The sequence below is a fragment of the Linepithema humile genome, chromosome 1, assembly GCF_040581485.1.
Source record: "Linepithema humile isolate Giens D197 chromosome 1, Lhum_UNIL_v1.0, whole genome shotgun sequence".
Classification (NCBI taxonomy): Eukaryota; Metazoa; Arthropoda; class Insecta; order Hymenoptera; family Formicidae; genus Linepithema; species Linepithema humile.
In genome coordinates, this window is record NC_090128.1 from 41,273,726 (window position 1) to 41,297,432 (window position 23,707).

Genomic DNA, 23,707 nt, shown 5'->3' on the forward strand with positions numbered 1-23,707 from the left:
CGAATTCGGAGACCTCTCTCTCCTCGGTACACGGAACAATCCGTAATTCCGAGAGCCGAGACGGTTGCCACCACCAGCACACCAGAGACTCGATCCATCGCAGTACAGACTTCACCGCTCAGAGCCTGCTCAGAGAGCAGTTGTCAGACGGAAGACCACTTCCCTAACGGCGTTCCACCGACACCGGGAAAGGGGCTGCAACGAGCTAACTCAGTTGAACCGTCCTTTTTAGGACCCGTTCAACACACTAAGACGCGGCCGGTAATTTCTTACCGCGCCCGTCAATTTTTCTTTTAATTCTCGGCCTTACACGCTTGCCGAGAAAGCGCCTCTGGCGCCCTTAATCAAATCAAACACAAAACTTGTACTTTACTCTACTTCTCTGACGAGGAAAAATAAATTATATTTTTCTAAGAAATTGGTCTCAATATCTTTCAACCAAGTCGAACACAATCCTTAGGCAATACGCCTATAAACTGGTGACCCCGACGACTGGTTAAAGCAAATGAGCCAATCAGAGAAGGCCGGCGATATGCCAGGCGCCGACGCAGCACAAATCGGCAGAGTATCGGTGCGAGTACCACCTTTTTGGCCGGAGGAACCAGAATTATGGTTCGCCCAATTAGAGAGCCAGTTCCTGCTGAGCGCCGTCACGTCGGATTCAACCAAATATGCGTACGCAATCTCGCAGATCGAAACCAAATACATCAAGGAAATCAAAGACGTGATAACGAATCCTCCGACATGCGGGAAATACGAAGCCGTAAAAAGGGCACTCATTCAAAGGCTGAGCGACTCACAGGAACACCGCATCCGCCAATTATTAGAGCGAGAGGAACTAGGCGACCGAAAGCCATCGCAGTTCCTGCGCCATTTAAGGACGCTCGCGGGCAATGCCGTGCCTGATCAACTCCTGCGCACGCTATGGCTGGGGCGTTTACCGGCCCAAATGCAGATCATACTAGCGACGCGAACTGACGATCTTCTCGAGGACGTGGCGGAACAGGCCGACCGCGTCTACGAAGTCACATGCCGAACAGTCGCAGTTTTGGACAAGCCTAAGGAGACGAAATCAAAACCTACCGGCTCGCTCGAGGACCAGATTCAGGCATTGGTCAAGCAAGTCGCCGCACTCAACACGCGATTGGGCCGGCAGGAGCACCGCCACAAGCAACAGCGCCACAGATCGCGCAGCCGCAGCCGGACCAAATCAAATTCGGAAGAAGACAGCGAGTTTTGCTTTTTCCATCGGCGATTCGGTAGCAAGGCAAGAAAATGTACAGAGCCATGTACATACAAGGAGAAGAAGAAGGACAAAACGGAAAACTAGACGGTCCGGAATCAATGGCGGCAGACGGCCCGGACCCGAAACCATGCCGCCTTGTAATAACCGAGCGACAAACAAAAGTTCGGTACCTCATCGACACGGGATCAGACATAAGTGTCTACCCGCGCTCGATGGTACGCGGACGGATGTCCGGAGCAACGCAAGCCCTGTTTGCAGCCAATGGAACTGTCATTCACACGTACGGGTGGATCGCGCTTCAGCTCAACATCGGATTGAGGCGCGCCTTCCAATGGAAATTTATCGTAGCTGACGTCACACAGCCAATCATCGGCTCCGATTTCCTTGGGCATTTCCATCTCCTGCCGGATGTAAGGAGAGGCAAACTTTTGGACGCTACGACGGGATTGGCCACAAACAGCCTGCAGAGCAGAACCGGACAAACATCAATTAAGACATTACTGCAGGAAACAGCTTTTCACGCCTTATTGGCTGAATTTCCACAGCTCACTAGACCAACCGGAAAGACGGAATCCGCGCCGCACTCAACGATGCATTACATCGAAACAACACCGGGACCACCGGAAGCATGCAGGCCGAGGAGACTGGCGCCGGAGAAGCTAAAAGAAGCAAAACAACAGTTCGATCTTTTACTGCAAGAAGGAGTAATCGCGCCGTCCAAGAGCGCATGGGCCTCACCGTTGCATATGGCACCGAAGAAAGGTGGCACGTGGCGACCATGCGGCGATTACAGGAAGCTCAACAACCGAACGGTGCCGGACAGATACCCGATTCCGCATATCGAGGATTTCACACAGGCTCTTCACGGGAAAACAATTTTCTCTACACTGGATCTGGTTAGAGCTTACAACCAGATTCCAGTAAACGCTGAAGACGTGCCAAAAACGGCAATCACCACACCGTTCGGTCTGTTCGAATTTCTCAAAATGCCTTTCGGTTTGAGAAACGCAGCGCAAACGTTCCAGAGATTCATAAATGAGGTGATATGCGGACTCGATTTCTGCTACGCCTACATTGACGACATCCTGGTAGCATCTCACAACGTAGACGAACATAAAGCGCATTTAACAGCTTTGTTCCAGAGACTCAGCAAATACGGAATTCAACTAAACCCAGCAAAATGCGTGTTCGGAAAAGAAACCGTAGCATTTTTGGGCTACCAAGTCTCAGCAGAAGGGACGCAACCACTACCGGAAAAAGTCGAGGCCATTCGGAAATTTCCAAAACCGATCACCGTCAAGCAGCTGCGGCAGTTTCTCGGAACCTTAAATTTTTACAGGAGATTCATTCCGGGAGCGGCCATAGACCAAGCAGTTTTGAATGACGCGCTAAAAGGGAACAGACCCGGGAAAACACCAATCGAATGGAGCGCAGAACGAGAGGCAGCGTTTGAAACGTGCAGAGAAAGCCTTGCACGGGCAACGCTCTTGGCACATCCGGACCCGAAAGCAGAACTCTCCTTAACAACCGACGCCTCAGATTTCGCAATCGGAGCAGTAATCCACCAACATGGAAAACTCGGACAGCAACCGGTGGCGTTCCTCAGCAAAAAGCTGACCACCGCGCAACAAAAGTACAGTCCGTACGACCGAGAGCTCTTGGCGATATACGCAGCAATCAAACATTTCCGGCACTGGTTAGAAGGAAGGGAGTTCATCATTTACACGGATCACAAACCGCTCGTGTATGCATTTCGAAAAGATCCTTTACAGAGCTCACCGCGGCAGACACGGCACTTGGAGCTGATCGGGCAGTATTCAACCGACATCAGACACGTGGCGGGAAAGGATAACATCGTAGCAGACACACTATCGAGGACGCAGGCTGTCCAGCAAGCAGTAAACTTTGCAGAGCTCGCAAAGTCTCAAAAAGACGACGCCGAAATACAAGCATTACTCAAAGGGAATACGAAGTTGCAGCTTAAAGAAACCGTAATTCCCGGCACGGATATCAAACTAATTTGTGATACATCGACGGGCATCCCACGACCATACGTCACGCAACAGTTCCGAAAGCAAATCTTTAAGCATTTGCACGGACTCGCGCACACCGGGATAAAAACCACCGTCAAATTAATCACGCAGCGCTTCGTGTGGACCGGAATAAAAAAGGATTGCCGCAGATGGGCGCAGGCTTGCGTTCCCTGCCAGAAATCAAAGGTCCACCGACACACCGTTTCACCAACAGGAAATTACTTGGGGCCTACCAGCAGGTTCCAGCACATACACATGGACATCGTCGGACCTTTGCCTCCATCTCGAGGGAAGAAATACTGCCTCACAATCATTGACAGATTCACACGATGGCCAGAGGCATACCCGATGTCCGACATCACCGCAGAAACGATGGCTCGCCTCTTATTTGAAAACTGGATTGCGCGTTTCGGAGCGCCGGCACGAATCACCACGGACCAGGGACGGCAGTTTGAGTCGGAACTATTTAAGCAGTTGGCCAGACTGACCGGATCGCAACACATCCGAACTACCGCATATCACCCGGCAGCCAATGGCATGGTAGAGAGACTACACCGGCAACTCAAAGCGGCTATCAAAAGCCACGAAACAGAAGCATGGACGCAAATTCTTCCAGTCATTTTATTAGGCATCCGCGCCGCAGTAAAAGAGGACATCGGAGCCACACCAGCAGAATTAGTTTTCGGAGAGACTATTCGGATTCCCGGACAATTCTTGGACCAAACCAATAACGAGCAACCAACGGACGAGTTTGTCCGTCATTTACAGGAAAAAATGAGCAAACTCCGTCCACACTTGCGACGCCATGGCCACCGCAGCACCTTCGTACACAAGGACCTGGCCACATCGGAAAAAGTTTTCGTCAGACACGATTGCCCGACCAGAGCGTTACAGCAACCATACGACGGACCATTTAACGTTTTAAGCAGAAACGACAAAGTCTACAGGCTATTGGTCAACGGCAAGCCAATCAACGTCTCGATTGACCGATTGAAACCGGCTTACACGTTGGACGACGATGAGCAACCAATCGAACCAACATCAGCCGACCAACCAAAGCCCTCCGCAACCAACAAGACGAGGAGCGGCAGAACTTCTAAACCAACCGTGCGTTTCCAGGCTTAAAAACTGCCAAGGGGGTCCTGTGGCGGCTCACCGCCACACCGCTGCACTGACGCGGTATAATACATCACGGCGCCGCTACGCGCCGCAGGCCTTCTACCAGTTACAAGCTTGCGGACCCACCGCCAGGTTGCGCAGGCGGTGAAGAACCTTCTCGCGATCAAGCTTCGATCGACGAGATATAAAAGAGCTGCTCCGCAGATCTTTCCTCACTCACTCGCTTCAAGGCGAGCTCTCCCCAGGGCCCTTGAACTGAGTCGTATTCTGCCTCGGCAGAAGATAACCAGAGACACAGAGTCTCGCCGTTTTTCTCACACTGCCTCGCAAGGCGTGTAAAAAGAAAGCAGAGTCCCAGCATCGGCCACGCACTTCAACCAAGCGGCCCGCGGATACTCCACTTTCGCCGTCACCTCCTCAGTCTCTAGTGTGGAAATTAATCCCACTAGAGTTCTGCGTCCGGTTGACTCGACCACCAAGGGACACGCTCACTCAAGGCGACATCCGAATTCGGAGACCTCTCTCTCCTCGGTACACGGAACAATCCGTAATTCCGAGAGCCGAGACGGTTGCCACCACCAGCACACCAGAGACTCGATCCATCGCAGTACAGACTTCACCGCTCAGAGCCTGCTCAGAGAGCAGTTGTCAGACGGAAGACCACTTCCCTAACGGCGTTCCACCGACACCGGGAAAGGGGCTGCAACGAGCTAACTCAGTTGAACCGTCCTTTTTAGGACCCGTTCAACACACTAAGACGCGGCCGGTAATTTCTTACCGCGCCCGTCAATTTTTCTTTTAATTCTCGGCCTTACACGCTTGCCGAGAAAGCGCCTCTGGCGCCCTTAATCAAATCAAACACAAAACTTGTACTTTACTCTACTTCTCTGACGAGGAAAAATAAATTATATTTTTCTAAGAAATTGGTCTCAATATCTTTCAACCAAGTCGAACACAATCCTTAGGCAATACGCCTATAGGTACAATTATATTTATATATAGTAATATATTTTATACTATATATGTAATTTAATTTCTAATATAATTAATTTATATGTTAAATATAACTAATATATTTAATTTCTAATATAATTAATACTAATATAATTTATAATTTATAATTTATACTAATATATTGCACAATTGATAATAATATATTTCATAACTTCTCATATTGCCATGTCATAATACACACGTATTTCATGTCGATATTTTTATAGAGAACGAAAAGTTGTTATCGCATGATGTATCCGAGGAGCTTGAAAACTTCGATGCAGTTTTTGAAAGAGAAATTGCATTCGCATCTCTTCAGGTAGAGAATTCTCCATCACGACACTGGCAAAATGTATTGGCAACCAACAAGGATGAGAAGCAATCTCAAAGTGAGTTTTTATTTTATTTGTTTGAATCTACGGAAACGTAGATAGATACTGATGTAATAATATAACACATTACACGAAACGTTTTTCAACAGATACATGTCAAAGAAATAAAGGTATTGTCACGACGAAGTCATTAACCAACCCTTGCAAAAAGAAACTTTTGCCTACTTCCATACGAAATGAATGTCACAAGGGAGTGTCATTACCGTTGAAGAAACAGCGAACAGGTAATATTATGTTCATAATTTGTATACATAAAAAATGATATGTACAAATAAAGGCTATGCTTTTATATTCGAAGAACAATCGATATATTTTCTTATAAAAATTCAATTTTTTAAATGTTTTGACAATTTATCAAATCAAAATATTAAAAAACAACAGGGAAATTAAAATTCTTCAATTGCCTAGTTATTTCAATGATTTACACCTTTGATGTTGCAATAATAAGACTATAGATTCATGTTATTTTCCTTTAGTTGAAGATGAGTCGTCGAACATGCAGGAGAGCGATGATGACTCCAAAGAAATGGACGAAGAGCAACTCGATGACACTGATCAGAGGCGCTTGTTTCAACAACGAGGAAATGCTCGTTCATGTGGTAATGTATAATTCGATAATATTCACGTATAAACTGACATAGGCATTGCTAATTACATTTTTAATTAGAGCACCAGGTTATAATTATAAAATGTTCCGTTTTAAATTGTAACTGAACAAATATTGTAATGAAATTGTTAACGAGGAACTATAATGAGTTTTCCCATTCTCATTTCCATTGTAATCTCATTATTCTCCACAAAAGAGTTACAAATTGGTATTTCATTTTATCGAGTAGTTTCATAGTCATGAATAATTTTCGGACTATTACTGCAGTAATTGGTAAATAAACATGTCCATCAGTCAACAATTTCATTGCAAGATTTATTTAGTTTTAATTAAAAAATGAAAGTTTACTTCAAGACTAATTGATATTTCTATTAGAAAATATAATATGTATATAACAAATGTATATATATATAAAAATTAAAAAAACACATTTCATTTGTTGATAAACAAAAATGTGCATTTGTTTCAGAACCGTTGACTGAGGAGCGGTTTTTAAAATATTATAAAACAATCATGACGAAACTCAACCACGTCATAAATCAACTCCAAGATCATGGTAGACCTGTGCTGAATGAGGAGGTTGACAACCTCCTGCCAGATTTTCCACTGGAGACGAGTGAAGATCTGGAGATTTTTAATGACAATCTGCAATCTGCGGATGTATGCAAGCAATTTGTAAGTTTATGTACATGTACTAAATACAATAGTTACATGATGCACATTTTTTGATTTTATATACCATAGTTTAAAAAAATCGTAATAATTTAATAGAATGTAATAGTATGTAGAATATATCGCAGTATATTAAAATTATTGAAAAAGAGTATGTACAGAATTTTATTCATTGTCAGTCAAGTCGGGCCAAGAGAATAGAGTCAGGGTGGATATATGTTGAATAGATTGTGTGATTCATTCACTGTTTTCGTTTCATAAATTATTTTCCCGTGGTCACTGCAAGCAAAACTTCAAAGTGTAATATGCGCTGATAGCTAACTTGTATATGACAACGCGCTGCATACGAAATGCAGCGATTATCTATAAGAGTGTAATGTGGAAGGGATGCTTTAGCAACAATTTTAGTTAACTTTTCTTCCTTAAATATGTGATAACATGTCATTTTTATATTTATTTAACGACTATTGCGCAACACAAGTGCGGTATAAACAATGCGTCATGCAGCGCGACGCATATAATATGATACTGATGACTTATTTTTGAAAGATGCAATTTCGGAACATAATAAAATCATATATGGTTAAATTCAGCGTAAAAAATGCTACAACTTTTGTCATTACAAAAATTTTGAAATTCGAAAAAATAATACCAAGGGGTAAGAGTAAATTTAAAAAAATTACATTTTTTGAAAATCCAACTACACAGTTATAAAGCCCATTACAAGCCATACAACTTCTACTTGAAACATTTTTTTATATCTCCTACGGTTTTGGCGATAGTTACACACAAAGAAAAAACTCGTTTTTTTCAAAAGGGTGTTTCACCCTTTAAATTTGAGTTAGGGCCGCTATAAAAAAATACGTGTCTTCTCAAATTGTATGTTTTACAACATATTTCAAGGAGAATCAAATCGGGAGGGGACACTTGTGAACGTTCCTTTTAAGAGTGTTGTCAGCATGTGTGTTGCTACACTTCTGCACTTCAAGACGAGAAAAATTTTTTTTATAAAGAATACTATTATTTTGATATACACTATCTCTATTCGTCTCCACAACACGTTACATATACATTTTACGACCGATATTAATTATATCAATGTGATTAGTATCATCAAAGCTGCGAGCTGACAGGTCTGAGCGCCGCCATGTTGAAAAAGGACAGACATCTTTTAGAAAAAGAAAGGAAAGAAAAAAGACGCTCTTATGCGGGAATCGACATTTCACGGGATGTAGAAAAGGACAACTATGTCGCATTTTGATGCTTCTAGTTGACAAAGGAAAAACTTATATATTAGAGAAGGATGACGAACAGACGACGACGACGACGACCAAGCTTACATAAATTTCGGCATATTTCGACTTTGGCAAACTTTGGCAATTAATATATTTTTTTAGAAAGTATGTACAAAAAAAGTAAAGATACTTTTATTATGTAAATCGCATGTGCTCTATCGATTGAGCCTATTATAAATTCGATCGGTCCACGCATTATTGAGATATGAAAATCTCGACTCCTATCAGCTCATGTGCTCGCGTAAAGATACACGGTCGGTCTTGCGCTGCGCGTGAACTTGGCGCGAGACACTACCGTGTCTCTTGATATTAACATAATTTTTATATATTATAAAGTAATTCAAAGTAATCAAATAATATGTTTAGAGTTTCAAATAAATTGAAAATTAAAGACAAAATGTTTATAGAATAAAGCCAATTAAGAACTAACACAAGAATATAAATGCAATAAGAATATATTATGCAATATATTATATAATGTAATATTAGAAATATGAGAGAGACATTCAAACATATTGCACTTTATCGGATAATGAAATAAATTTTATAAAATTACTAGAATGCAATCAAAAATAGAAAAACAATATTAGTTTCACGATACTTTAAATTAAGTATTATAAAAACATGTCAGCAAAATAAAGTTAATTTAAAATTAAACATGAAAATATTATAGAATAGATATATTATGCAATATTATCTACTGTTATATATTGCAAATATTAATATGAATAGAAGAAACCAAAGCATGTTGTACTTTATCGGATATTTTAAAGCAGTGCTCGAAATTAGTCTGAACATTTCAGCCGATTTCCGTGGTATACGCCTCCTCTCCTCTCCTTACCGCGCGCACCGCAGCCGCTAGGGCCAGCGCCGCCGAGCGTTAGGAGCGGCACTATCCGATTATGAGTGGGTTCTTCTCCCTATTTATTAAAATTTAAAAAAATTTATTAAAATTTATTTCTTAAAAATAAATTTAAAAATAAAAAATTTATTTTTAATAAATTTCAATAAATTTTTTAAAATTTTAATAAATAGGGAGAAGAACCCACTCATTAAAATTTAAAAAAATTTATTAAAATTTATTTCTTAAAAATAAATTTAAAAATAAAAAATTTATTTTTAATAAATTTCAATAAATTTTTTTAAATTTTAATAAATAGGGAGAAGAACCCACTTATAATCGGATAGTGCCGCTCCTAACGCTCGGCGGCGCTGGCCCTAGCGGCTGCGGCGCGCGCGGTAAGGAGAGGAAAGGAGGTGTATATCACGGAAATCGACTGAAATGTTCAGACTAATTCCGAGCACTGAGTTACATCATATTTTTACGACTGATCCGGTTTATAAGAATATTGCGAAACATTTATTTTCTGTGCGAGTCGTGTTTACGAGAAACAATACATCGTCACTGGACAGAATTATAGAAAAGAAATATTCTAGAAAACTAGAACTTCTAGAAAAGAAATATTCAAAAAACAGAAATGTATTCAGCATTCTAGTTCTGCATAAAATCTTCACCAGATTAACAGTTATTTTTGTCAATAAAATTTATAATAAATTGAAGAATGTGGAGGCCAGCAAAGCAAAAACCATTTCCATTATTTTAATATTGCGATTTTGTAAACTGAAAATATTTAACTTTACAAAAAGAATTTTCCATTGACTCTTTGAACTTACACTCTCGTGCAGATGAAATATCGAGTGTAAAACGGAAATAATTTTCTGTGAGACATAAACGAAAAGAATTTAATTCTGCGAAATTAAATATCTAGTCTTTGAAACCAGGAACTCTTGTGTGGCTCTTTTTGAGAGTTTCGTCCTGTTTCTCTCTATTTCCAGCATACCAATGCCGCGTGCGCGTAAACTGAGTTACTACATATAGTGAACAAACAAACGCATATTTTATTTTCATATTAAATCTCGATTTCTTTGTCGAAAGAATTTGAATAATTGCAACAGAATGCGGTTGCGAGAGAATTTAATTTTATAATAATATAAACTACTCTCTGATTTCATTAGACATCATTAAAATATTTCTTTGCTTTCGCAATTTTATCCTTTCCAATTCTTCTCGGCTCTTTTTAATTCCTCTACTTTTTGCTAAAAGGACGACAGAAATGAAACTAGAGCGACGTGGCGATGAGCGTAACTTTATTAAAAATCTCGAAGAGGCACCTCGCGCTTCTCGAGCGTAAATAATAGATCGCTTTTCACTGCGCGGCGGTCTTTACGTCGTTTTCTCAATATCGGTCTTTCTGAAATATTGCGCGGTCCTTTTTGTGGACATTCAAGTTCACAATTTATTGATCTCCCGATTTTATTTACGTACCTCTACTCGCATGCCGTGCCATTTCGTGTGCGTTCCTTTTACGTGCGTGTGGACTGAATGCGTGTAAGCTCGCGATTATGATTTAAATTATTTTATTTGTGCCAACATAATTAATTCATGAGAATGCTAAAAACGACAACGTTTTTCTCCGGTAATGACGACAAGAAATCTTTTTATATCTTGCAAGAAACAAAAAATTAAATAAAAAATTTACTGAAAACCAAAGAAATGTTTTATGGATAGAGCGCAATTTTTTTTTCAAAATTGTAAAGCCATAAACATAATTAAAACATAATTCTTTTTTTTATCTTGAATGCTTAATTATACCTGTATATTGCTACATTTTATTTCCACACAAGCATTTCAAAAGAGTATTCTGATTGTATAAATTCCACAAAGTGCATTTCTAGAAATAGGACGCCGTAGAAAAAAAGAGATCGAGAAAAACAGTTTTCTCACTCAATGCTAATTTTCAACGATCAGAAATTTAATTTCAGTGAACGACGTTTGTCAATTAAATGTCTGTCAATATCGCGGAACTTTCAATCCATCTATCAGTTCTTCTGCCGAATAAAAATCTAATGAGATGTTCTTCAGGATATACTTACGCTCTCAATAATTCATTTCTCGTTTGCATCCAGAGCTTCACATGGAACCTGGGAAGGCCAGTGGACGAGGCGGAGGTGTTGCAATTGGCAATCGTGTCGCGCGGGGTGCTGAGAAACGAAAAGGTCATGGCAAAATATGGACTGGTGTTGCAAACAGTAGTGCGCGAAGGCAGGATCCTGGTCTCGGACGCTCTGGTTGACCTCAATAACAAACCGCTTCCGGTATGTTTCGATATCCAAGCGAATAATACTGAATACGTAATCGCGATATCAGCTATGCGCGGTATTGAATATGAAACTGTATTCAAACGTTCCATCGACGTTTGCTATTGCCTGCAAAGATTTTTTTTTTTTCATATTTTTCTCGTAAAAATATCTATTCTTTTTCGAATTATTAAAAAAAGAAATGTTTAATTTGGACCTTATTAATAAACGAATTATCATATAATGTAAAATAGCTATATCGATCCAGAGCACAGGTGTTGGATGCTCAAAGAATAATTAACAAATTATTATATCAAACGTTTCGGCACATTTATTTTGGCCATCCTCAGTGAAAGGATAATAGAAGGCAACCACTCGTTACAGAAAGAAATAAGATAACAATCAAAACAAATATACGCCGCAAGGCCACCGCATATCGGTTAAAGAACTCAAACGCTCATTACAGAAATAAAATAAAGATCACAATAAATCTGCGTCGCAAGGCCATCGTATATCAGTTAAAGATTTCGAACGTTTTCCATATGTGTCAAAGGACTCAAAATAGTTTTTGGAGTTGTAAATTAAAAAATCTTACTTGAGTTGTCAGCGTTATAAAATAGTATAATATGACGGTGTGTTACGGTAACGGATAGATAATCCAAACCATGTGATTCCACCGTCGAACGCATATGAGTTATCTGCCATAGCTTGTAGAACACACAACAGCGATCAATCATTTTCCTTTTCTTATGTTTTTCAAAACGAGGAAAATATGCAAAAATATGCAAAACTTTTCTCTCTGTTCATGTTTCGGTTTATCGTTGTTTAATAAGTTTAAATATTTTATACCACTCGAGTGTAGTATTGAGTTTTTTATCGCATAATTTCAATTCCTTCAACCAATCTTTCTCGCAGGTTGACCGATCAGTTGTCTTCTTCATTTTTGCATATTTTCCTCGTTTGAATATTTTGACGACATCAAGTTAATTGAATTGTGATAAAAAAAAATACATTTAAGGTGAGACGAAATAGATAATGACAAAGTATATTAAATACTAATACAGTTTTATACATAAAGAAATTAATATTTATTGTTGCCATGTTTATTAAAAATGTTATAATATACCATATACATATAATATATATAGAATGACATTTTTATTGAATACATGACATTTTATTCCAATATATTCAGAACTCAGGCCTTTTGATATGTTATATATTAATATCTTATAAAGCCCATTTTTTTTTTTTTTTAATATGATTTTAATTCTTAAAGTAAACATTACATGCAATAAATGTTTCAAATTTTTTGCCCATTTGACAAGAATTTCTAGGTAGAAATCGATGATTTCCTCGCCCGCATTTTTAACCAGAAACCATTTTCCGAAGTCAAAGCGAACGATTTTTTTCCCAAAACGATAGGATTTTTGGTTTTAGTGTCAGGTTCGAGATCGCAATGCCATAACAAGTAAAACAGCATAACTTTTGTTTCCATTGCGGCCAATCTGTTACCTATGCAGATCCTTCGTCCGATACCGAGTGGGTGGTAAACGGAATTATCCACTTCGTCATTCAGGAACCTGTCTGGATTAAATTTCTCTGGCTGAGAATAATACTTGGAATCGTGATGCAGAGCGTAAATCGGGAACCAAATAGTATCTCCCGGCTTAAGTTTGATCGGTTTGCCATCCGGTGTCGCTGGTGGCAATACGAATTCCTTAACGCACACTCTATCGAGGAAAATCGATGAATAAAATCTCGTGACTTCCTTCACAACGGCATCCATATATATCATGCCGTTGATGGCTTCATATGTAGGTTTGTTATTGGTTTCCTTGAGAACATCTTCGATTTCTTCTTTCAACTTGCTCTGTATGTTGGGATTAACAGCAATCTCGTGTGCCGCAAAGCACATAGTTCTTGACACGGAATCAAATCCAGCCAGGTAGAAAACGAATGCTTGAGCGGTTATCTCGTTGATATCGAACGTAGGTCTATGGTCCTGGTCTTTAGCTTCCATCATCAATTGAATCATGTCCGGACGAACAATTCCTTGTTCGTTCCTGGCCTTCACTATACTGGTGACAATGTTCTTAAAGAAATTGTTCGCTTTTGTGCTGAACACCCTTATTCTAAATAATTTTGCAATGTTTGGAAAGTTTCTATTCATGAGAGATGTAAACACCAATCGGGGGTTGGTAAAACTCATATTTTTCTTGCCGAGCAGGTAAAAGTCATTATTCGGATGCTTGAAAGAATCCATATTGATACCAAAAGCGCACGTGGCAATCACATCATTGGAGTATTTGGAGATCATGTCTTGCATGTCGTATGTCTTGCCGGTGTCTCCAGATTCAGTAATTAAAAAATCGGTGAAATTTTTTGCGCACTCACACATCAGTTCAAACATTATTTTTATTTTGCTGGATGTAAAGCTTGGACTAAGAAGCTTTCGCATTTTGTTCCACTCATTGCCCCGCAGACAGAATAAATTCCTGCTGACTATTGGTTCATACTCTTCGTTTATTACTCTTTCATGATCACAGAAATAATCAAAATTTTTAATAGCAATTGAATTGATCAGATCTGGATCACGGATCACGTATTTCGGTTGCATAAATTCAAAGAAACCAAAATACTTTGCATCAGGAAATAAATTATATATGTTGAGTAAGTTGTCCGCCATGGCTACGCGTCGGAAAATGAAGGGTGCCATGTTACCCAATAACGGAATTGGCCGTACATGCGGAATTTTCAGTCGTTCGAAATAAGATAACTTGCTTACAAAATAATATAGACAAACCGCCGTGAGGACAGTCAAAAGCAAAGTAGAAAATTCCATAATTTCCGAATTCATTACGGATAAAGAAATTACTGATGTCCAGCTGTTGCTAGTTTTTTTAAGAATCGGCGAAAGAATTTCCAAACACTATTCCAAACACTATTGTTCAATATCAGTATCATACGAAAATATTCGTAGTTGATAGTACACTAATTTCTTGAATTGTTGTTGTATTTTCTTTGTAAAGAAAAAACTTTAGAAAGAACTTTGATGATAGATTCTGTTTCGTAGAAGTCACAATGTACACTAACTTCCTATATTTTTGACAAGTGAAACGAACACTTCGAACGTCTTTTCATCACTGAACGTTGTCCAAAGAGAGTGTCCTTATAAAGGACACTTATCCCGGAATATTTAACGCAGGACTCAGTGTTGCGATATGGGACCGGTTGTATGCGCATGTGCGGCAATAGGCGTCAGTACAGTGTCTCATACAAGTTAAACAAGGTACCGTTACCTCGCTACATTAAAAATATTTCAAAATTTTTTGAAATTGATTGAAATTTTCTACTTCTTGGTTTTTAACTGCTGGCTCCGTAGATTCCATGCTTGTAAATAAATAAATCTTACCTTATTTGTAGTCACCTAACCTTCTCATGTCAAAACGTCCCGCCATACGGTCAACACACACATATAACGGCACTGGATCTCCATCACCGCACATGCGCAGAGCCGCACATGCGCATACAACCGGTCCTATATCGCAACACTGGCAGGACTGACGAAATGTGGCTCGCGAGCCGACCCCTACTTCGGACGCTTCTTCCTCCAACGCGTCAGCCGGCAGAACCGACCGACGTCTGTCAGGACCGTAGATAGCCCATCGTGCGAGATTGCGGGGCCATTGTGAATTTTTGGAAATTTCGATGTTTAACGACGTAGTGAATGTATCGTGAATAATTGTTAGAACATCAACTTCGTCTCGCTTCAACGCAAATTAATATTGACATTAAAGAACTTATTAGCAATACTAAGCGCATCCATTTGTCACATTAATATTTTCATTCTTCATTTTATTCACGATACATTCACTACGTCGTTAAACATCGAAATTTCCAAAAATTCACGATGGCCCCGCAATCTCGCACGATGGGCTATCTACGGTCCTGACAGACGTCGGTCGGTTCTGCCGGCTGACGCGTTGGAGGGAGAAGCGTCCGAAGTAGAGGTCGGCTCGCGAGCCACATTTTGTCAGCCCTGATTTAACGAGTTATAATGCAATATTTATACAAAGTGTCCGATAACTCAAAGACCAACGATATAAATTACGTATAAAAAAAAACGGGAGATAATCATATCTCAGAGCAAGTTTTGCCGCTTGTAATAAACAACTCTCCGTGCGCTTAACGACTTGGCGGCTGTAATTATTTCAGCATTATGCCCTATCTCAGCGCTCGGAATTAGTTGCACATTTTGGGCCAATTTAAGAGACGCCTCCTGTTCCCCCACTACCGCCCGGCCGCTGGCGGTCGAGACGCCGATAGCTCTGACGCAAGAGCGTTTTATATAAGAAATAGGCTCGGTTGTTGAGGCACCTCTCAAAAAATAGTAATATTTTCTTTGCTACATAAATAATGTTTATTTTCATTAATAATTAAATATATATATTATGTATTAATGAAAATAAACATTATTTATGTAGTGAAGAAAATGACTTAGTTTACACCGATTGTTTAGTACGCGTATCAAATACTAAATCTGCTTCTTCGATAGGTATAAATCGTTTAGTGTAAAATCTACACCAATCAAAGAAGCTGATTTAGTATTTGATACGTGTACTAAACAATCGGTGTAAACTAAGCCAATGTTACGATTTCCTGAGAGATGCCTAAACAATCTAGTCTATTTCTAATATAAAACGCTCCTGAACCAGAGCTATCGGCGGCTCGGCCGCCAGCGACCGGGCGGTAGTGGGGGGACAGGAGACGTCGTCTCCAGAATCGGCCCGAAATGTGCAACTAATTCCGAGCGCTGCCCTATGCAGTACGTGTATCCTGAACCGATTAATTGAATAGTACCACTCCTCGGCGACGCTGGCTTTAATGGCTGCAGCGCGTGCGGTAAGAAGAAGAAAGTAGGCATGAACCGCGAGAGTCCTGTAATGCTGAAATAATTACAGCCGTCAAGTCGTTAAGCGCGCGGAGAGTTGTTCATTACAAGCGGCAAAACCTGTTCTGGGATATGATTGTCTCCCGTTTTTTATTGTATCTCGCCGCGCGCTTGCATTCGGCAGCAGGCTAGACGGATACGCACTTATTCGCGATCTTTAGTAATTAATAACTCATTAATTGTTGCGAAAATTGCAAAATGGTACAAGACTTTTCAATTTAGTTTAGTCCGTTCTATCTGCACACGAGCGCTTTGTCAAAATTTTAGGGACATTCTGTATATATATTAAAATTCAATAGCATGATTTTGTTTTGCTTAAAAAAAACTTTTAATCTAACTTAATAACATTAAATTAATAATTTATCAGATTACCATCCAATTATACATTGTATTAAATTTTATGCCGTAATGCGATTAAATTAAACTTTTTAGATTCTTTATATTATTTTCAAGCACAACTTTTATATAAAAGACAGAAAAATTGTTTACTGACTTATTTTGCAAATATGTTTTAGGTTTTTCTTTTTTAATATTACATTCACTGAACCTTAATTGCGAGGGACGCATTAAATACATGAGTTGGATATTTTTAATAACAAATTTAGATGTTTGTATGACCTATATCAATGCAGAACTACCGTGTACTTGTCAGTTGCACATCAACAACTGATTGCGTTGTATCTTGAAAAAAGACGTACGTTAATAACGTAAAAAGTAAGTAAAATAAAACATACGTGTATAATTAATTATATGATCTCTGATATCATTCCATTGATAGAAAAGAGACACAACTCAAAATGAGCAACTTTACAGTAGAGTATTTAAAAAAATTCTGAATTGGAACAATGTTTTCATTAAAACTATGTCATGAGTTTTCAAAATTTGAACGGTGCAACCCTAGTATTGTGTAAATTTCATCCTTTATCAAAGTTATGATACTTTTCCATATAAGCTTTCTAATATGATTACATAATCTTTCACACGCGTGCGAAGATCTTGCATTCTGACTCTTTGCGCTCTTATTAATTTTATATGATTATTTTAATTACTTGAGCCTTATTATGCATTTAATTCCCAAATATATCTCAATTTTCTGAAAATGTTATTAAGATATCATAATGAGTATATTACTAAAACGCTCTCATGTAAAATATCCATAAGATATTTTCCATAAAAAATGTAATTATAAAACAAATAAACGCGCATATCATGAGAATTTCTGACTACTGCAGTAAAAGCATACACCAATAAATAGCACTAATGTTTGTAATAAATATTTTCAGACTTTATAACTTTATTGTGCGATTTGTAATTACTGTAACAAATGTCTATAGCTTCTCTCTCGAGACAATGCTAAATCGATTGCAAGAGCCATCGAAAGCAGATTTACGATAAATTCTCCTTTGAGATAATAAAATTTTCAGTCGTTATCAAATAATTTCGTAGTTTCCTACTGTGTAAAAGAGAAAAATTATAATGTGACACATTTATAATTCAAAAATTGAAAAACGAAAGAAAAGTATGAGTGCATGAAGTTGGCCCCCCTTTTTTTGAAAATGACAATTCTGACACTTGTTCCAGGTTGTTCTAACTTTGTTCCAAAGCAATATTATTATATTCCAAACGGTTCACCAATAAAACGAAAAAAACAATTTTTTGAAGTGGCCCCCTTTTTTTAAAAAATCAAACTATTTTTGATCGCTATAGATTGTTCTAATTGTTCCAAACATTGTTCCAAAATGACAATTCCGTAAGTTCAACGAGAAGCTCGGAAAACAAAAAAACATTTTTTGAGGTGGCCCCCCTTTTTTCAAAAATCAAACTTTTTTTGATTGCTATAGATTGTTCTAATTGTTCCAAATATTGTTCCAAAACGACAATTCCGTAAGTTCAACGAAAAGCTCGGAAAACAAAAAAAAAGTTTTTTCACAAACGGATTCTCGGACCAAGAGTAAACGTACTCTTCCCTTCTTGTTCCAATCATGAACTTTTTGTTCTGAGTTGTTCTAGGCCTACGAAACGTAGTTCTGCAATATATATCTCGTATCGACATCAGTTCTCTCAAAATTCGGAAAAATCGACTTTTTAACAATTACCGTCAAGAGTAAACGTACTCTTCCCTTCTTGTTCCAATCATGAACTTTTTGTTCTGAGTTGTTCTAGGCCTACGAAATGTAGTTCTGCAATATATATCTCGTATCGACATCGGTTCTCTCAAAATTCGAAAAAATCGACTTTTTAACAATTACCGTCAAGAGTAAACGTACCCTTCCCTTCTTGTTCCAATCATGAACGTTTTGTTCTGAATTGTTCTAGGCCTACAAAACGTAGTTCTGCAATATAAATTTCGTATCGCCATTGGTTCTTTCAAAATTTCGAAAAATCGACTTTTTAACAGTTTTAATAGTTTAAACAGTATAGTATGAATCTCGCAACACAATCGGTTCTCCAAAATTCAAAAAATTCAATTTCTTTATTTTATAATATGCAAATAGTTTAGTAGAATAAGTCAACCTCTATACAATAAGTCTCCTGCATCTGCGTTTTTATCTGCCGCAATCTCAGTTATCGGCAATTTGCAAAATGTTAAATAAATATTAAGGAAGAAAAGGATAGAACTAGAAATGTATACATTTTAATTTGCAAATTTTCATCACGTAAAAAGTACAATAATATATTGTGAGAGAGAAAGAGAGGGAGGGAGGGAGGGAGGGAGGAAGGGAGGGAGGGAGGGTGGGAGGGAGGGAGGGAGGGAGGGAGGGAGGAAGAGAGAGAGAGAGAGTGAGTGAGTGAGTGAGTGAGTGAGTGAGTGAGTGAGTGAGTGAGTGAGTGAGTGAGTGAGTGAGTGAGTGAGTGAGTGAGTGAGTGAGTGAGAGAGAGAGAGAGAGAGAGAGAGAGAGAGAGAGAGAGAGAGAGAGAGAGAGAGAGAGAGGAGAGGGAAAAAAAGGGAAATATAAAGTATGGTCATGCAGATAATAACCTAATGTAATGTATAATCGGGAGTATTCGCGTGCTATGATAGTATTTTAAAATAAAACATATTTTAACATTATTATGATAATATATTTATTGATAATATTCTATAAAACACATTTCTTTGGTTTAATTATTACAAAAATAGGTAGGGATACTTTTGATCATTCCTTTGGCGTGATTATTACAAAAATATTTTATGTTTCTATGTAAATACACATATTTACATCGCGTTTTACTTTAACGCATACTTTTTTTGGCTAACGTAACATGTCATCGTATTCAATCCAGTTGGTACCATTACGTACATATGCAGTGGAATGACCAACTGACGTTTTGGAATGTTGTCCGTGGTACACAACACATCCAACATGAGTGTAATTTTGCTCATTTAATTGAATAGATAATGGAATATCTTCCAAAGCGGTTATAATCGAAGATTCGATAAATAGTTGTGCACCGTATGATACGTTCATAGAACGTTCCTTATCACATTTGCTACATCTAAGTTTTAAAACTTTTCCCTCTTTTATTGCATCAATAATTTTTGCGTAACCGTGTTTGTTTAATATCTTCTCATTTACTGGTAAAATACATTTCTTAACAATTTTTATGTTTCCACATATTTCACATGTACATCTTTCGATATAGCTATAATTTTCTTGAAATATATATTCGCATAAATTGACAATGTTTGATAAGGCATCTATTGTTACAATGTCAGGAGTTGCCGTATCTTGTAAAAAGTATGTAACATTTTTCAAAAGTTCAGCTCGCATTTTATACATCTTTTTAGTCGGACCTATTTGTACAAAAGATTTTATAAATTTAAAAGCGTCTGTTGTTGCTGTATCTATAGTTCTTTTAAATTTATCATATACGCATGCCGCGGCGAAAATTTGCACAATCAAAGCCACTATCAAAGCCGCACATTTTTGACGATTATATTATTGAATCTTATTTTTAAAACAGAAGAAGTATTGGCAACACACTTACATTAGAATAACGTGGTTTTTATTAATATATCAAATGTGTCGCAATTAAAACATACAATTAAATGCGTTTTGTTTCTTTATTGTTTTTATTTCGCCAGTTTTGTTCTGTTGCTAACTCGCAAGGTTCTTTATCTGATTTGTCAGAATTTACTAATTTTATATCTAATTTTGGTAATGTAACCACTTCTGATGTCTTGTGATGCGTATTAATACTTGATGCAGATGAAGATACTGGTCTGTTAATTTCTGACATAGCTAACTTTGCTTTACCAGAAAAAGATTGAATATGTATTGTTAAAAATTTATTTATTCGCATTGATTGCGAACTATATTTTAATAATCTGTGTTTAATATCATTAAATTCTGACTCAACTGCAGATGAACTTGCATTTATTTTACCAAATCCAAATTTTGATATCATTACTCCGGAGTACAATGGAAAATATGGTAACAAATATTTAATTTTTTGCACCATTGCTGGACAGTAATATGGATTTATGTCTACACCCTCAATAGCATTACGTAAGTTATTAACACAACTATCAAAGATTGTTATTAACCCAAGCAATAATTAGATTATTATCAGTAGAATTAAGTTCCTCGCTATTTTGATGTGTATCTCTTTGATTATCTGTTAACAACAAATCCGATTCGTCTACATCGCGACCAATCTCATTACCCTGATCAACAATTTCATTTATATCAGGAACTCCTTTGATTGTATTACATAACAAAAATCGTGATTTCTCGGATAAAGTATCTTGCTGATTTTCATCTTTTCCAACAGTTTCACTAGAACAGAGAATAATCGCTGCTCGCACGATTTGTTGTAGATCAATGAAATCTGTTGTTTTTGTTAGCAAACACATTATCATTATATAAAATGTTTTAACTTTAGGATGGACAGATGTAAAAATTTTCCATCTAGTTATAAAACTGACATAATGGGAAATATCTAAACGCAAAAAACATGCAGGCATTTTCTCGTTGTTATTTGTAATTAATAAGAAACATCTTGATAAATATTCTTTTAAATCATTACAATTACCAAATGCTCTTACAATAGCACCCATTAATGCCCTATCAAAGTCACAAACTATTTGTTGTGGACATGGAAAATTTGTTTTGTGCAAACTACCAATTCGGCGTATTTCAAATAACCAATAAAGAATCGCATTCGTGTGTTGCGCAGCGCTTAACATTTGAAATATTGGCATCTTTGCAGTTGGAGTTTCGCATACTATTTGATACAAGAATATATGATTTGACAGTTCTCCATTTGGCAATTTTAGTTTTTTTACCAAGGATCCAGTCGCATCTATTGAAATATATTTTGGATATTGCATATAGATTGCTAATTGTTCTAAAGTCCAATAATGAACGAAAAACTAATGAGATAGAATGTATTGTACCGGCATGTAATTCATACTTCATGTTAAAAATATTCTTTATCGGATCTGTTTCGTGATTTGCGCCTAAATTAATATCTTGCCTCTCTTGTTTCGCTTTTCGCAATACGTTGTTATTAGGTAAATGTGGAGGTTCTGAATCGCCTAAGTCCATAAGTTTGTCTGCTTCCGTTCTGCGCCACCGACAAGGTAATTCATGATTTTTTGCCAGTATTTTGGATACATCTATCCTCCTCTGTCCCTTGAGCTGACGTTTTCTTTCATGTCTTACGGATTCATCAAAATTACTAATCTTACATTCCATGATAACGTCGGATTTAGGTGGAGGTTTGTTAACAACATGACCTAAAAAGATACAATTGCATTCTTTACATGACCCCTTAACGGTAAGATATATGCCAGTTTCTGAAATTTTAGAATTTTTAAAAACCAACGCGCACGGCAGCTTTATCGCTTTATAAATATATATTTATAAATCGATTTATAAATCTTATCTGTCCAAATTTTACGCCGTAACATACAATAATTGTGAGAACTCTGTTTCTTATCAAAATATAATACATCTTCAGGAGACATGCCAATCCAATCTTTATATGAAAATGTGACATTAAATTCAAGAGTTTTATCTCGTGTAGAAGTATCGAGAGAAGATGTACTACTTTCTAAAAGTGTGGAATCTGATATATTAATATTGTGAAATTTTTGTATTTTATCTTTAATTCCATATCGGTATTTTATCATCATATAAATATATTTTGGTGTAATATCATTTTTTAACGCTGTACTTATCTTTGTGTATATTTTGTTACTCGGTATAACTGGTTCGCCATACTCGTCCAACAAATCTTTATAATCTAGTGATAGAATAACGTCCAACAAACGTTCGACGTATCTGGCCATTCTACTATAACATGACACGCGAGAATAAAAATAATGTCATTAATATAATAAAAAATAACAATAATATACATCAGAATAGCTATACGTACGCTATAATATACATCAGAATAGCTATACGTACGCGCGAACAGGTTTCAAAACACTGCTTTCACTGAATTTCTGTATATAACTATTTCTGTATGCTCTACACTCTACAGTAACCACAGAGACACTGCCACTGCCGTGTTTTCAAGAACAAAACACTAGCGAAGTTCTTGCGCGATCCTCCACTGTGCTTCTTATATTTATTTATTTTTCGTTAGCTTACAACTCGCATGAACGCGGTAGATACAAAACTATCAGTAAATTTGACAAATGAGAAACCTTCTGAGTTAATAGCGGAAAAAACTGGTAAAATAAGAACAATAAAGAAACAAAACGCATTTAATTGTATGTTTTAATTGCGACACATTTAATATATTAATAAAAACCACGTTATTCTAATGTAAGTGTGTTGCCAATACTTCTTCTGTTTTAAAAATAAGATTCAATAATATAATCGTCAAAAATGTGCGGCTTTGATAGTGGCTTTGATTGTGCAAATTTTCGCCGCGGCATGCGTATATGATAAATTTAAAAGAACTATAGATACAGCAACAACAGACGCTTTTAAATTTATAAAATCTTTTGTACAAATAGGTCCGACTAAAAAGATGTATAAAATGCGAGCTGAACTTTTGAAAAATGTTACATACTTTTTACAAGATACGGCAACTCCTGACATTGTAACAATAGATGCCTTATCAAACATTGTCAATTTATGCGAATATATATTTCAAGAAAATTATAGCTATATCGAAAGATGTACATGTGAAATATGTGGAAACATAAAAATTGTTAAGAAATGTATTTTACCAGTAAATGAGAAGATATTAAACAAACACGGTTACGCAAAAATTATTGATGCAATAAAAGAGGGAAAAGTTTTAAAACTTAGATGTA

At 37.4% G+C, this 23,707-nt stretch overlaps 2 protein-coding genes across 2 annotated transcripts; one reads left to right on the top strand and one right to left on the bottom strand.

Moving 5' to 3' along the window:
* Positions 1 to 505: 505 nt before the first annotated feature.
* On the top strand, positions 506 to 1,330 carry LOC136997456 (uncharacterized). The gene has a single exon (XM_067348335.1). The coding sequence runs from the start codon at positions 506 to 508 to the stop codon at positions 1,328 to 1,330; it is 825 nt and encodes a 274-aa protein (XP_067204436.1).
* Positions 1,331 to 11,800: 10,470 nt separating this feature from the next.
* Positions 11,801 to 15,348, bottom strand: LOC136998476 (cytochrome P450 9e2-like). The gene has a single exon (XM_067351145.1). The coding sequence runs from the start codon at positions 14,353 to 14,355 to the stop codon at positions 12,829 to 12,831; it is 1,527 nt and encodes a 508-aa protein (XP_067207246.1). The 5' UTR covers positions 14,356 to 15,348; the 3' UTR covers positions 11,801 to 12,828.
* Positions 15,349 to 23,707: the final 8,359 nt, after the last annotated feature.

Coding starts and splice junctions, on each gene's coding strand:
- LOC136997456 (XM_067348335.1), top strand. CDS start 506: ATGAGCCAATCAGAGAAGGCCGGCGATATGCCAGGCGCCGACGCAGCA.
- LOC136998476 (XM_067351145.1), bottom strand. CDS start 14,355: ATGAATTCGGAAATTATGGAATTTTCTACTTTGCTTTTGACTGTCCTC.